At 63.1% G+C, this 15,174-nt stretch overlaps 2 protein-coding genes across 3 annotated transcripts; one reads left to right on the top strand and one right to left on the bottom strand.

Annotated features, from left to right (window-relative positions):
* The first annotated feature begins 460 nt into the window (after positions 1-460).
* Positions 461-14,793, top strand: EPN1 (epsin 1). Of its 2 annotated transcripts, XM_032388142.1 has the most exons (11): positions 461-661; positions 3,421-3,747; positions 7,637-7,886; positions 8,889-9,013; positions 9,362-9,436; positions 10,016-10,099; positions 11,455-11,740; positions 12,379-12,489; positions 12,641-12,724; positions 13,825-14,082; positions 14,182-14,793. In XM_032388142.1, exons 2-11 carry the CDS (start codon positions 3,520-3,522, stop codon positions 14,388-14,390), a joined length of 1,710 nt encoding a protein of 569 aa, XP_032244033.1. In that variant the 5' UTR covers positions 461-661; positions 3,421-3,519; the 3' UTR covers positions 14,391-14,793. The 2 variants fall into 2 exon arrangements, with proteins under 2 accessions (XP_032244033.1, XP_032244034.1); XM_032388143.1 differs by lacking the exon at positions 9,362-9,436.
* LOC116622044 lies at positions 12,840-13,807 on the bottom strand. The gene has a single exon (XM_032388179.1). It carries the CDS (start codon positions 13,790-13,792, stop codon positions 12,878-12,880), a length of 915 nt encoding a protein of 304 aa, XP_032244070.1. The 5' UTR covers positions 13,793-13,807; the 3' UTR covers positions 12,840-12,877.
* Positions 14,794-15,174: the final 381 nt, after the last annotated feature.

Here is a 15,174-nt window from a genome sequence, read left to right as displayed (position 1 = left end):
CCGCCCTCCGGGGCACACCCCGCCAGCGTGGCCGTCTGCTCGGCTCGGGCGGGGGCGTGGCTGCGCGGAGGCCGCCGCGCCGGACGGGCCCGCACGGAGAGGGGAGGGGGCGGGCGGCCGTTCCCCCCACCCCGGGAGGACGGGGAACCCCGAGCGCCGCTCGGGCTGGCGACCACGCGGGCTCTTCCCCGCCTCCTTCGGCCGCGCTTGCCGGCCCGCCCGTCTGAGGCCTGCGCTTCGCCGTGCTTGTCCGTCGGGACCTCACGGCGGCGCCCGGCCGTTTTGCTCGCGCGCCGGAAATGACGCTGCAGGGCGGGCGGGGCTGCGGAAGCGGCGACTACGCAGGCTCCCTGCGGGAGGGTCGCCGGGTGCGGCGCGGAAGGCGGGGCGCGCCGCCACTTCCGCTTCCGGTCCGTCGCCTCCTTCGGTTGCTTCCCGTCCGCTCGGCGGCTCCCCTCCCCCGCCGGGCTCTCTGCGCCCCTCCCGGGCGCCGGGGCGGCGGGGCCGTCGGCGTGCGGCCCATCCGTGCGTCCGCGCGTGCGCCCGAGTGCGCCTCCGCGTCTGCCGCCCGCGGCCAGGCGCGCGCCCCGCGACACCGAGGCCGAGCGGGGGCAGGGGTCTGCCCGCCATGACCCCCCGGAGCCCGGCGTGAGGGGCCGAGGTGAGCGCGGGCCGGGGGCGCGGCGGGCCGGGGCGCTCGGGCGTCCGTCGCGTGTGGCCCCTCGGCTCAGCCCCGCGGCCTTTGTGTGTGTGTGTGGCCGGCCGGCATTGGGCGCCTGCCGGCCTGCGCCCGGGCCTCGGTGCTGCCGGTGTCGGTGTCTGCCGGGGTCCGTGCGCCTGCCTGTGTCCGGCGTCGGCGCGCGGTGGTCGGGGTGACGGCGGTGCCCCTCTTCCTCTGTCTCCCGTCGGGCTCCCGCGTCTGCAGTTCCCGGGGACCCTGGGCACCGCTCTCCCCCCCGTTTCTCATTCATTGCCGTCCCCGCGAGCCCGGGGCCCCCCGCGCGCGTGCGTGGCTTGGTTGGCCTGGGACGTGCCCCCTCCCGCAGGGCTTTGGGTCTCTGGTGCGGTGGTCTGGGGTCCGGCTCTGCAGTCGGGCCCACTGCTTGCCGGCCGGTAGTGTTCCTCGGGTGACTTCTCAGGTCGGGGCTGTGCGTGTGTATGGAGGTGGTCCTGGTGAAGCGCCCAGCGCCGTCTGGCCCTGCAGTCCACTGCTGGGAGCTCCGGATTCCATTATTGCTCCCAGATTTCCCGTTCCGCACCAAGTGTGTTCTGTCAGTCCTTTGAACACTCCTCGGAGAATTTTGCCCCATCGTTGCTCTTTGTTTAACCTAGTACTTCTGCTGGAATTCGTTTATTTTGAAAAACTTGGTGCCATTCTAAGCAATCCCGGAAATTTTAGCTTGGATGCCCTATTGACTTTTTTTTCTAACGCGCTTTCGTACAGTTCCACAGCGTTAAAGCAGGGCATCTTCTGATACCACCCTTTTGGAAAAATGCTCTTTGCCTCTGATGATAAGGGGCGGGCAGCTTTATTGAGCTACTATCTGTGGGGCAGGGTGCCAAGCACTCTATGTACCCATCTTATTTAATCACCAAGCCTGCCAGGTAGGAATTCTTTCCTTCAGGTCAGAGTCTTGCAAACTGAATCTCAAGGAGGTTGCCCTGTTGGTAGCTCCTGGCCAGGATTTGGGCCCAGGTTTCATGTGTTCTGTATTCTTAGTTTTTTTCTGCAAATTTGTAGCGTCAGGTTGTTGTCTATTCGTTCAGGGTCTCAGTCTTTGCTCTTGGTCGTCTGCCTCACTGTCTACCGAGTTTCTGTCTCTGTCTCCTGTGACTTCTGCTCACCGTGTCTCTGGGTAGCTTCTCTCTCTCCCGTCATGTGTCTCGTTCCCGTCCCTCTGTGTCCTCTGTGTCGGTCCCATCAGCTCTTCATCTCAGTGTGTCTGGCTGGCCTGCTCGGCCCCCTGACCGTGTCTTTCTGGCTGTTCACGTGTGCCTTCAAGAGCCTGGCTCTCCAGCCTGAGTTCAGAGCTGGGGCCAGCTGCCTGTCCCAGGACTTAGGTAGGTGGTGGGAGGGCTCGTTGGCGTGGATGTGGACTGTGGCGGTCAGAGTTGGCTCTGGAGCCAGGCCCGGGGAGTGGCTCTTCCTGTGCCTCAGTTTCCTCCGCTGTGAGGTGCTATGAATCATGGGGTTGGGAGGATTAATTGAGTCGCTGTGTGTAAAGCTTGGGGAAGAATGCCCGGCACAGGGTAAGGGCCGTGTCGCTGTGAGCATCACCGTCTGCCTGGTTCCCGTCCTTTTGTTTCTTCCCATCGCCTTTCTCTCAGCACAAGTTAGTTTAAAAGTGGAGTTTTGGCGTCCAGGCGGCCACAGGTGGAGTCTGTGCTGCTGTGCTCGGTGCGTGACCTTGGCTGAATTGTCCGGCTTCCATGAGCCCCTGCCTTCCCATCAGAGCGCTGCTCATGGTGTTGGATGAGATAATGGGCATCTCTTGGTCAGCGAGCACCTGGCATGCGGCTGGGACCCCGGCAGCGGCTGTGCTCGCCCTTATCTCTCCTTCCCTGAGCCTCCAGCTCCCCCACCCTTGGGACGCCTTGTCCCCCTGGCATTGCCCGCCTCCTGCCTGCCTCTCTGTTCCCTTTATGGTCTCCTTGTGTGTCCTTGTTTCTGCCTCAGATTCTGCCTGGTCCACTCCTGCTCCAGAGGTCTTTCCTGCCTTCCCTCCTTCTCTTCCTTCCAGCGGTTTATTGAATGGCTCTTCTGGGGCAGCTGCTCTGATGGGAAAATTCATGTCCATACAGACATGGTTTCTGTCCCCATGGGGCTCGTGGGTCGGCCTTAGCCACAGAGTCAAGACAGACGAGTATATAATCACGAGGATGCCTCAGTCTACCCGTGGGGCCCCTGGGGAACAGTGACCACGGTGTTTGGGTGTGTAAAATCTGGGAAGCTTAAACAGAGTTCTCAGGGTGAGTGGGCGTGATCTGGGTGGTGAGGGAGAGGAAGAGCAGGGTGACCATCTCATGACCGCCCATGTTCATAGTGCATTTCCCACGCACCGGGTTCTCTCAGCTCCCTGGGTTACAGAACGAAACCCCACTTTTTAGGGGGAAAACTGAGGTGCAGGATTTCCTGGCCCACCCAGGGCAACAGGGTAGGACGTGCTGCACTGAGGTGCTGCCGGCCTGTGATCCCTCACTGCACACTCTGCCTGCCTGCCTCACTGAGCAGGGCCCCCAAGCAGGAAGGAGCTGGGCATATTTGAGGAACTGAAAGATGGACTGGGTGACTAAGATGGGGGCTAATGAGGACCAGAGCCTTCTAGGCCCCAGGGGCAGTGGGGAACCCCACGAGGGTGTGGGTTCAGGCTGGGCAGCCCCAGGTCCCGCTTGTATTTCCAAAGGGCCTTTCCTTCTCAGATGCGGTGACCCACCAGCTCCTGCTGCTGTCGTCTTCCTCGAGTCACTCCATCTCGCCACACCCCGGGGGGCCCAGCACCCTCGCCACCACCCGCCACCATGTCGACCTCGTCGCTGCGGCGCCAGATGAAGAACATAGTCCACAACTACTCAGAGGCCGAGATCAAGGTCCGAGAAGCCACGAGCAACGACCCCTGGGGCCCGTCCAGTTCCCTAATGTCTGAGATCGCTGACCTAACCTACAATGTCGTCGCCTTCTCCGAGATCATGAGCATGATCTGGAAGCGGCTCAATGACCATGGCAAGAACTGGAGGCACGTCTACAAGGTCAGTGCCCGGGCCTGTAGCGGGCCCTCACGTGCACACGACTGCGTGGGTGGGCGCAGGGCTCAGGTGGGGCTGCCACCGGGCCCACCTTCCCCGTGTTGCGGAGGAGCTGGGGTTCTAGGTCTTTATGTGCGGTCTCTCTGCCTTCGTCCCTCTTCTCATTTAATGAAGGTAACAGACGTGAGGGTTTGAGAATGTTGAGCCTTAGGACTTCAAATTCTTTTTGAAAACATAGTGCATTCGTCCACATAGAAGGCCGAAGCGGGTGCCCAGTGTTTGTCCCTCTGTGTGCCTGGAGCCCAGTTTCCTCTCAGAGGCAGCTGGTGTCCCCAGCGTTTGTGTTCTCCTTCAGGTGTGTGTGGACGTCCACAGGCACCAGGGAGTTCTCGGAGCCGCGGGGCTGTTTGGTTTGTTGTCATAGGCGATTATCAGAACTCAGAGCTGCATGTGAAAACTGGTGCATTTTATCATGTGTAAACTACCCCCAGTTTTAAAAAGGAAAAACGATCTTAGAGATCGTTTTTTGTCAAAATATGGATTTGTCACCTTTTTTCCTTCTTTCCTTTGTTCTTTACATCCTTTTCTCTGCTCTTCCTTCCTTTCCTTTTTTAACAATTGCTGGTTACCTGGTGTTGAATTTTTAAGTGGTCTGTGGTGTTTTGCTTTTGTTAACAAGACTGCCACGGGTAGCCTTGTATATTTGTCATTCTCTGGAACTGGAATTTCTGGGTCAAGGGGCACATGCACGTGTCATTTGGAGAAACGTGGACAGAATGCTCTCCACAGGAATCCTTTTGCTGGTCCCTAGTGATGTGTGCACGTGTCCTCATCTAGTGACCAGACAAGACTACAGGCTGTGGTCAAGGGGAACGTGTCTTTGGGCAACACTCAGCGAGCAGTTTTTCCATTTTCTGGCCTGGGTCCTGGTATCCTCCCCTGGGGTCAAGAAGTGGCAGTGGGCACAGGCTGGGGCAGATGGCCAGGTCCCATTCCTGGCAGTGAGGCTCAGACCAGCCTGTGGACCTCCTTCTGTGTGAGCTGGAGCGAGGTTCAGCCGTGTTGGCGAGTCCTCTTGCTGCCGTTTCTTCAGTGAACGTTGGTGGAGGGCCTGCTCTATGTGTGGCCGTGGACGAGGCGGATGAAGCTCCTGGCCCCATGGACTCCAGCTGGGGCCTGTGCCGGCCGGGCTCTCCGTCCCTCACCGGCACGGTAGCTCCCTCATTTCCCTTGGGCCTGGAAATGCTCTGGCTCGTTTTCACGCCCATCCCGACAAACCCGGGTTGGGTTCTCATTCCCGTGGACTCTGTGCTGGGTCAGTTATGTTGCTGTTTGTTGTGAAGGACTGGGTGGCGTTTGTCTAGCTGAGAATCAGGGAAAGGGTGAGGGGTATGGGTGAGCCTTCGTGTGGAGGCGAAGGGAGGAGAAGCTTGGTGGGGCTCATGGACCGTATGCGGGGGGAGGTGAGTCCTGAGGAGCCCTGACTGCAGCTGGAGACACGCAGCTGTGGGCACAGAATCCCTGAGACGTACTTTCCTGTTCCTACTTTTTAGGTGGGGACGTGGAGGCATGAGGAGGCTCGGGGCTGCCCAGAGGGCAGGGGGAAAGGAGTCCCGGAGCCCGTTCTGACTCGGCTGTCACGTCTCTGCTCTGAGGAAACAGGGTCTCAAGTTTTATTTCTTTTTTTAAAGATTTTATTTATTTGACAGAGAGAGACACAGTGAGAGAGGGAACACAAGCAGGGGGAGTGGAGAGGGAGAAGCAGGCTTCCCGCTGAGCAGGGAGCCCGATGTGGGGCTCGATCCCAGGACCCTGGGATCATGACCTGAGCCGAAGGCAGACGCTTAACGACTGAGCCACCCAGGCGCCCCTCAAATTTTATTTTTTAAACCAGAGGTCAACACACAACGGCCCACGGGTCGAATCTGGCCTGCCGCCCGTGTTTGTAAAGCCTGTGGGTGCGGCCAGGCCTGTGCGTGCGCAGCTGCCTCCCTCTGAGGCACAGAGCTGAGTGGTCAGCACAGGGGCCGTGTGGCCCGAAAAGCTGGGTTACTGATCACCTGGGCCCTTCAGAGGAAGTTTGCTGGTCCCTGTTTTAGACGCTCGTATGCTGATCCGTCCGCCATCCGTGAGCAGGCGGTTTTGAAAATTAACAGGGACTGTTGAGTCGTCCTGTTGCTTGCTTTTGAGAAAACGTTCCCATTTGCCATTGCGGTACCCGTCGTGAGCGTGCGACCTGGCAGCTCTCACACGTGCACACACCTGTGAGGCCAGCACCCAGATGGAGATGGAGGGTGTCCCCGTCCCCCCGGCCTGCTCACACACCCCTCCCCCAGAAGCATCCTGCCCTGTCTCCTGTCTGCCAGGCTGGTTCTAGAACTTTCCATGGGCTCATGCACATGGTCCTCTGTGTCCGCTGCATCTGGGAGGTTTCTTTAGTTCCCTTGCTGCGTGTGCTGCTTCCATCCCATGAGCACGCTGTGCATCCTCCGTGTGCGTTTGACCCTTGACGGGTGTTCGGGTTATTTCCGGGTTCCCTGTCTCTCTAACCGCACTCACTGCCAAGCTCTCCAGAGCCCTGGAAACGGGTTCTTCCAATTTGTTGGGTGCGAGTCCCATCCCGGACGGAGGCAAGACCACCTGTTTGTGTCACATAGGGTGACTGACCTGCGGGAGGCCTGTGTCGTGTGTGCGGCTGTGGTGGTCCCAGCAGAGCCGGCCCAGGGTGCGCCGAGCCTGCCTGCCCCCCATGCCCGGCGCGGTCTGCTGCTTTCTTTCTGCCGTGATGCCGAAATGCCTCGAGGGCTGGTTAAAGACTCACCTCTGATTACTGTTCACACACCTTCGGGCAGCCGGCCAGGTCCAGGTCCGGCTCCCGTGGACGGTGGGGAGTTACTCATGACCCACAGCGGGGTCCCCGGCACATCTCACAGCTGCTGAGCCAGCTCAGCCCCAATGGCGGGGCCTCCCTCTGTTGCTCGGCTGTGCTCTGGGCGGCTGTCGGGCTCCGTGTGCCCCGGGCCCCCTGCACACTCTGAGGTGCACTGTTGTCTGAGGACTGGCACTTTTTGCTCCCGCTTAACTTTGCCTTGTTGGGAAGAGAATTTGTCCTCCGCCCTGGAATGCCGCAGCTGTCGCGGGGTGTCCCGCTGCCCTGCAGAGAGCGGGGCCTGAGCACACCCTGCAGCTTGGCGCCTCCCTCCCTCCTGCCGATTCGGGGCGGGGGGGAGTCGCCTCCTCGTCATCCTGAGTTGTGAAGTCTTCAGCAGGAAGGGTGATGCTTTCCAGACTCTCGGACGGTAGAGAAAGCGGTGTGCGGGCCCCTGTCCCGGGCTGCTCTGGGCGATAAACAAGCGTGTCTTTGTGGCTGTGCTGCTTTGGGTTTTCCTCTTAGAGAAGTCGAGCGGGGTCTGCACCCCTGTGGGAAGTCCAGGTGAGGCTGCAGGGACGCGCCTGCCGTTCCCGTCTTCCTACCAGACACGTGTAGACGCCGTGCCGCACAGGTCGCCCTCGGGAAGCGTGCAGTGCCGGGGCATCGAGCGTGTTCCCGGGCGGCGCGGCTTTCACTGCCGCCTACGTCCAGAGCGTTTTTGTCACCCTGAACACAAACCCCATATCCGTTAAGGATCCCCCAGCTCCTGGCGGCCGTGAACCCCTTCCTCTGTGGATGGGCCTGGCGAGGACGCTCCGTGTGAGCACAGCCTGCGCCGCGCGCTCTTTGGAGTCTGGCTGCTTTCATGCAGCGCCGCGTCTTCGGGGTCGTCCCGGCAGGTGGCCGCGCGTGGCTGTGCTCTGTTCTTTCTCGCGGCTGTGTGGGGTCCGCCGTGTGGGTTGGTGCTGGGACGGGGATCCCGGCGGCCGTGTGAGTGACCGGCGTGCCCCCGCCCCGAAGGCCATGACGCTGATGGAGTACCTCATCAAGACCGGCTCGGAGCGCGTGTCACAGCAGTGCAAGGAGAACATGTACGCCGTGCAGACGCTGAAGGACTTCCAGTACGTGGACCGTGACGGCAAGGACCAGGGCGTGAACGTGCGCGAGAAGGCCAAACAGCTGGTGGCCCTGCTGCGTGACGAGGACCGGCTGCGGGAGGAGCGCGCCCACGCGCTCAAGACCAAGGAGAAGCTGGCGCAGACCGCCACTGGTGAGGCCGCCGCCCCCAGGAGGTCCCTCCCGGCCTACCCGCCCCTTCTTCTCCAAGCCCCTGGTGGCCTCCTTGCTGGGCGCCCCATGCCCAGCCGCCGAGCCCTCTCGCTCCCTCTCCTGCCCGGCCAGGTGGGCCGGGGTTCCAGATTCAGGCCCTCCCCTCCCATGACGGTCCTCCCCTGTCCCGTCCCCCTCACTGTAGGACCCGAGAGCCGAGAACTATTCTGTTCATGCAGAAATGTTGACCAAGAGCCACCTCAGGGCCCGGGGGTGCCCCTGCCCGCAGCCTGGGCCCTGGAGCTGCCAGCTGGTTTGCCCACGGGCCCGCCTGAGGGCACTCAGTGCCTGAGACCAAGAGCACGGGACTTGGCGGGGGCTGCCGAGGGTTGGAGGTTCGGGACGGCTCTCTGGGGGGGCCGCGCATGCCGGTACGAGAGCAGGCCAGCGGGGAGGAGCAGGCGGGCTGCTCCCCCCAGCTCAGCTGGTCCTCTGCCTGCGTTAGGCCCCCGCGCCCTGTCCGTCCCTCCTTCCAGATGGTCATCCCCCTTCCCATTCTCTGCCTCCCTTCCTTCACTGCTGCCCCTCACCCCTTGCGTCAGCCACAGCCAGGAAGAGGTTGGGGGCTGAGGATGCGGGCGCATCTGTTCCCCGAACGCCCAGCTGGTCCTACAGTTCTCCACCAGCCCTGGAAATGCAGGCCGCTGGACGTGCTGGGAGCTTTGTGGGAGCCGGGATGAAGGACCTGTGTGTCCCCCACCCGCCCCGGGCTCTGGGCCAGGCCCCAGGCGTGCAGTGTGGGAATCTGGGTCGTGCGCTCCGAGGCTCCCAGACTTCCTCCCTCTCTCCTGGCGGGCTCTTGCTCTCGGGCCAGCAGGGCTTCTGGGGGCGGGACAGACCCGGCTCACAGGCCACCCCTACCCCCAGTGGAGGCCCGCCGTCCGGGCTGCGGGGCCCCCTTCCCCTTCTGCACCGGGGTCTCAGCTGATTCTCCCCACGGCAGCCTCCTCAGCAGCGGTGGGCTCTGGGCCCCCGCCCGAGGCGGAGCAGGCGTGGCCACAGAGCAGCGGGGAGGAGGAGTTGCAGCTGCAGCTGGCCCTGGCCATGAGCAAGGAGGAGGCCGACCAGGTGCCGGGCGGGCTGGGGGGGCGCGGCAGGGGTTTGCCTTTGGTTCTGCCATCCCATCTCCATCCTTCGCCCCGCAGCTCCTGAGGGCTGCTGCTCGGTCTTCCCCCCGCCCTGCCTCTCTGGTCTGTCCGCTGCTCCCTCTGCTCGCCCTCTGACCTCGTCCTGAGAATTCTTGTTTTTTCTGCGCGGATGCTCGTCTCTCTCTTCTGTCTGTGAGCTGTCCGTGGCTCTCTCCGTCCCTGGCTCCCCTCCGTTGCTCTGTGTGTGTGTCTTTCCTCTTCTCCCTCCTTCCTTCTCTCCCCCCATCTCGTGTCCCGCCCCGGCCCCTTCACGCTCTCTCTCCCCCAGCCCCCGTCCTGCGGCCCCGAGGACGACGTCCAGCTCCAGCTGGCCCTTAGTTTGAGCCGAGAGGAGCACGACAAGGTCAGAGCAGCCTCCCTACCCTCCGTAGGGTTCCCCTCAGACCCTCCTCAGGTCCCCACTTCCTTGCCCCTCCTTGCCCCCCCACCAGCCCCCTCCCTAGTTTACACACGTTCTGCCGAAGCATTTCCAGCTGGGAGACCTGTGTCAGACGGATTCTCAGACGGGTGCAGTCTCAGCACGTGAAGCAGATGCCTCGTAGCTGCTCCGGGTGGCGAGGGAGCCCTTCCCTCGCCCTCCGGCACAGCCCAGGGCTTGGTTACCTCCACCCAGCACAGCAGACGCCACAGACTCAGGCATCTGGCGGGAGGGCCCGTCCTCCCCGGGGCCCCATGCTTCCCAGGCCTGTCGGAGCCGTGCCGGGCCAGGCCCACCTCCCGCACACCACCCCTGTGTCCCCATCCCTTAGACCGCACGTTGTTCCCCGTCCCCCCTCCCCACACATTGTCCACATCCCATTTTAATTTTGTCACTTTTGTCTGGGTGGGAGAGGGTCGTTGGGGGCCGTGCAGTTGGGCGGGGGGCAGCCCTGCCGCTCACATTCTGACCCTCCCTTGCCACCTGCTTCCGTGACCCGAACAGGAAGAGCGGATCCGCCGTGGGGACGACCTGAGGCTGCAGATGGCCATAGAGGAGAGCAGGAGGGAGACCGGCGGCCAGGAGGAGGTGAGCACGGGCAGGCCGCCCCGCTCTCCATGCGCTCCGGGGCCTCGGGCAGGGCACCAGGCGGCGGCTGCTGCAGGTAACTGTCTTCTCACGGAGGTGCATGGAGACCTGGAGACCGGAAGGCACTTGGTCAGTGCCCGGAGCACAGAGCGCTCTAGGTGTGAGCTCCGTCTGTCCCTGCCGTGGGAGACTCCGCTGCTGCTGGTCAGTTCTTGTCACTGAGCAGCCTGATCGTGTGAGAAGGGGATGGCGTAGAGCTCCTGCACGCTCACGTTGTCTGGGGCACCTCAGTGTCCGCCCACACCCCGGACTCCGAGGGTCAGTGGGTGAGCGAGACCAGTCTGGTCCCCAACCTTCTGGGCCTCCAGTCCCCCCGGTGGAGACAGATGACGTTTGGTGGTGTTTCAGTTTCTGCCACTTCAACCCTTTTCTTGGCTCTGAGGGTGGACGGGTTTCCTCCTCATGTCAGGGCCACGGTCACTCACGTGGCTGGGGCATCCAAGCTGGCCTCTTGTGTGGCCTCACACCGGGCGCTGTGAGTGTCCTGAGCGTCTTCATAGTGCGGTCGGCCTCCACAGGGGGGTGGGTCATGGGGCTAGCTCCGATCAGAGGGTGTAGACACCCTCCGGATGGGCATGGGGCAGCTCTTGGTGGAAAACCCTGCTCACGCCGGCTTCAGCCAAAGGGTCTCCCGATGCCTGACAGCTCAGAGTGTCGGTCCCAGCACCTGCTGCTTTTGTCCTGTGGGGACGGGAGATGTGCACCTTTGCATCCAGAGACACCAGGGGCTCTGGTTGGCTCGGTTCACCCCCAGGACAAGGGGAGGTTGTATGCACACGCGTGTATGTTGGTCACGTGAGGCACGGAGCGTGCAGTGATGTGGGACAGGTGCTGGGCCTCAGCCAGGACCGTTCAGGGGGGCCTGTGATGACCTGAGACTCAGGGTGGGCGCCCCAGGGCAGACCTCCCAGAGTGCGTGGGAAGTGCACAGGCAGGGCTGGGAGGGGCGGCTTTGGGCTTTGGCCTCTGTTCTCGTTCCGGGTGGGAACTGGGGAGTGAATGGAGGGATGGGGGCAGGACCAGGTGGGACTCTTGGATTTGGTGCTGGGCTGGGTTGGGCTGGGGTGGTGGGGGAGCGGATAGAGCGGGGGCGGGGTGGGAATGGGAGGTGGGGAGGCTGCCTCTTCCTGTCTCACGGCCCCTGGCTGTCCCTCTGTGGCGGTGGGTCTTCACCCCAACGCCTCGGCTCTCTCCTCTCTCTTGTTCTGCGGCCATCTCTCCTCCAGGTTCTCTTCCCAGTCCGCTGGCCTGGCCTGCTCGGACCTCATATGCTTTCTCTCCTTTGCTTCCTGCAGTCATCCCTCATGGATCTTGCTGATGTCTTCACGGCCCCGGCTCCACCGCCAGCCTCGGACCCCTGGGGGGGCCCAGCGCCCATGAGCGCCCCCACCTCGGACCCTTGGGGGGGTGCCCCTGTCCCTCCAGCTGCTGATCCCTGGGGTGGTCCAGCCCCTACACCAGCCTCTGGGGACCCTTGGAGGCCAGCTGCCCCTGCGGGGCCCCCGGTTGACCCTTGGGGTGGGACCCAGGCCCCTGCAGCTGGAGAGGGGCCCACGCCTGACCCATGGGGGAGCTCTGATGGTGAGTGCTGGCTGCCTGCTTGCTCCAGCCTCCACATCCAGTGTGCAGTGCGGGGCACACCCTGGGGACAGGGCTACATATAGTCAAGTGGGTGACAGGCAGCTGGGGGGTCAGATAAGACAGCCCAGAGGAGGGTGGGTGAGGGAGCCTTGAAGGACAGTGGGAAGGGCACCAGGGGGTGTCGGGCTGTGGAGAGGCTGCCAGGGTGGAGTCAGGGTGGGGTGTCTGGTGAGGCTGGGTACAGGCAGGCTGGGAAGGGGCCACATACCCCGTGGGGACTTCAGGGAGCTCTGGGGGCTTCGGGGTGGGGGTTGGGCACACCTAGGTGAGGCACACACCCAAGGCCCCTTACCCAGCTGGCGAGCTTCTTGGGGGCTTTCCAGAGGCCTCAAGGCTGAGGAGGGCTTTGCCAGGAAGGGACAGGTGGGCAAAGGCCCAGCAGCGGTGTACCGTGGGTAGATCGTGGGCACCAGGCGGGAAGGGCTGGCTGGGGCTGCGCCCACCTGAAGCCTCTGGGATGTCCAGCTGCATCCCAGGACGTCCGGGGTGGCGGGGGCTTCTGGGAGGGAGTGGGCCTACATTCGTAGGTGACAAATCCTCCAACCACCAGCCTCTCACATGCCTCCTTCCTCACCCAGGTGGGGCCCCAGTTGGCGGACCCCCTGCCTCTGATCCCTGGGCTCCAGCCCCGGCCTTCTCAGACCCCTGGGGAGGGTCACCTGCCAAGCCCAGCACCAACGGCACTGCAGGTACTGGGGGGGCTCTGGGGTCAGGCTGCGGGGGCCTGAGAGAGAGTGTGTGTGCCGGTGAGCGTGAGGTGTCTGCTCTCGGGTGCTGGGGCAGGGGGAGTGGGGGGCTGGTCCCCTTGACCAGCTGAGCCGACATCCTGGGCCCCTACAGCAGTGGGGTTTGACACGGAGCCTGATGAGTTTTCCGATTTTGACCGACTGCGCACAGCCCTGCCAACCTCCGGGAGCAGCACGGGTGAGCCGCCCCGCCCCCGCCGTGCCCCCCCCGCCCTGCCTGTGCCCCAGCCCCCCGCCCGCAGGCTCCTTGGCAGGTGGGCTTCTGAGTGAGGGGTTAAGCAGGGTGGATTGCAGCTCCCCATGGGCCATGGTTTTATTAAAGCTTGTTGGTTTATCTTGGAAAAGAAAGCTTTAACTTTGTTTCGAGTAATTTTATACTTAGAGAAAAGTTGCAAGAATAGTACAAACAGTTCTCTTTCTGGGGTGCCCCGTATAGTGATCTCTGAGTTCTCTGTCCCCTGGAACGTTTCTCTGCGTGTTTCTGAGGGCCCGGCCGGCCGTACCTGCATAACCAGCAGTGCGGTGACTGCAAGGGGCCTCTGGCGAGTGTCCCCTTCCTGGCCTGCCCACGGCTGCCTTGGGGCCCAGCGCATCTTTCCCACCAGGCGTCCCATCCATGGGGCACCTCGCCTTTGGGTGTCCTGGCTCCTGCGTTCCCTCCTCCTGGCCAGAGTCCAGGCTGGCTCTGTCCTCGGTAGGAGACCCGTCCCTGCGAGCTGTCTGGAGGGCACGGGAGCCTCTCTTCCCACAGCAGTGGCGGTGCCCTCGTTCCCTTTCCTTGTTCATCTTTGAGTGACGTGGGCCCGCAGGAGGACGTGGGACTGGTGGGGCACCAGCGGTCCCCTCCCGTCCCCCCAGGCCCGCCTTGGTTGCTGTGCAGTCTGTAGTGGGCGTTCCTCTGGGCCTCTTCTCTCTCTGCAGCGATTTGTGCATCTCCCGACGTCAGATAGGATTCCTGGATCTCTTTTTTTAAGGAAATCAGGTCAAGCTGACAGACGTCATCCAGGCTGCTGGGCTCCTGGGTGCCTGCCATTGTCTGTCCACCATGAAGTTTCTGCTTGGGACTATGGGACCGGTGGGGTTTTTGTGGGGCTGTGGGAGCACCCCTCAAGTACTCTTGTCCCTTGGTGGCTCTCCCCAGCACTCTGCCCTGGAGGCCGTGCGCTGCTGTTCTTGGGCCCGTGTCCCTCCCTGGGCTCTGCCTCTCAGTACCACGGCCTCCCTGTTTGAGGCCCCCACTGTCCATCTTGCCCTGACCCCCTCTCTGGCTTCTTCTAGGGGAGCTGGAGCTGCTCGCCGGAGAGGTGCCCGCCCGCAGTCCTGGGGCGTTTGACATGAGTGGGGTCGGGGGCTCTCTGGCTGAGGCCGTGGGGAGCCCCCCACCCGCAGTTGCCCCAACACCACCACCACCCACACGGAAGACACCGGAGTCATTCCTGGGGCCTAATGCAGCTCTCGTCGACCTGGACTCGCTGGTGAGCCGGCCGGGCCCCACGCCGCCGGGAGCCAAGGCCTCCAACCCCTTCCTGCCAAGTGGTGAGTGTGGGCCTCCCAGGCCGGTCCTGCCTGCTGACCTCCTCCCCAGGCAGACCCCTGACTCTGCTCTGCGTGTCTGTTCTCCTTTCTGTCCTGTAGGAGCCCCGACCACCGGCCCCTCCATCACCAACCCCTTCCAGCCCGCACCCCCTGCGACGCTCACGCTGAACCAGCTCCGGCTTAGCCCTGTGCCCCCAGTCCCTGGAGCACCACCAACATACATCTCTCCCCTTGGTGGGGGCCCTGGCCTGCCCCCCATGATGCCCCCAGGCCCCCCGGCTCCCAACACTAACCCCTTCCTCCTATAATCCAGGAGGGAGGGGGATTTGGCCTGGCCTGGCTTCCCCCATTTCTGCTCCCTGGGAGACCAGTGTTGTGAGTGCATGTGAAGCGGGGGACCCCCCACCCCCACCCCAGCACCCTCTCCCTCCTGGGGCCCACTCACACTACACCCTCTTCCATGTCCCCCCACCCCACCTCCCTGGAGAGAAACTGGACATGGGGGATGGGGAGGGGTGCTGGCCAGAGGAGGACCCCTTTCCTGTGGCATTAGAAAGGGGAGGGACAGCTGGGGGTCCCCCCATCCATCCCCCTCCCTCCCAACTGGCCCCTCAATCAGTGTTTGAGCCTCCTCGTCCCCATGCACACCCCTTGGTGAATCCTTGGTGATAATTTTGGCGACTTCGGGAATAAATGGCAATTCTCATGGGTGTCGCTCCCCCAAGTTCCCATCCGTGATTCATAGGACCCCTCACCTGGGGGACCAGGGCTCCAACCTGGTTGCCTCTTCTCAGAAGCCTTTCTGTTCTGGGGGCAGGTGGGGGCTGTGTGGGTGTAGGAGGGGTGGTGCAGCCCACTTAGGGCTGGAGAGCTGATGGGGTTGTTGGAGGGGGTCGGGGTCGTCCAGGGCTCGGTAAGCTGCTGCGCTGTGTCCCACCGGATGTGACCCCCACCGGACGTGACCCCCACCGCACACACATCCCCCGTCCGGCCAGCGGTCCTGAGAAACCGGAGTCCGCTTCTGCTGGAGCCCAGGCCCCCCCGGTGCCACCCATTTGCTGGGCCTGTGTTCTTCCTCCGCTGACCCGCCCC

Source organism: Phoca vitulina, unplaced genomic scaffold (genome assembly GCF_004348235.1).
Source record: "Phoca vitulina isolate PV1807 unplaced genomic scaffold, GSC_HSeal_1.0 scaffold52, whole genome shotgun sequence".
Taxonomy (NCBI): domain Eukaryota; kingdom Metazoa; phylum Chordata; class Mammalia; order Carnivora; family Phocidae; genus Phoca; species Phoca vitulina.
The sequence above is the reverse complement of the archived record's forward strand: the minus strand, read 5'-3'. Positions and strand labels throughout refer to the sequence as shown.

Excerpts from the sequence above, each read along its gene's own strand:
- EPN1 (XM_032388142.1), top strand. The coding sequence starts at position 3,520 with ATGTCGACCTCGTCGCTGCGGCGCCAGATGAAGAACATAGTCCACAAC. Across the intron at positions 11,741-12,378 it reads CCCATGGGGGAGCTCTGATG|GTGGGGCCCCAGTTGGCGGA; the intron begins GTGAGTGCTGGC and ends TTCCTCACCCAG. Across the intron at positions 12,490-12,640 it reads CAGCACCAACGGCACTGCAG|CAGTGGGGTTTGACACGGAG; the intron begins GTACTGGGGGGG and ends GGGCCCCTACAG.
- LOC116622044 (XM_032388179.1), bottom strand. The coding sequence starts at position 13,792 with ATGGACAGTGGGGGCCTCAAACAGGGAGGCCGTGGTACTGAGAGGCAG.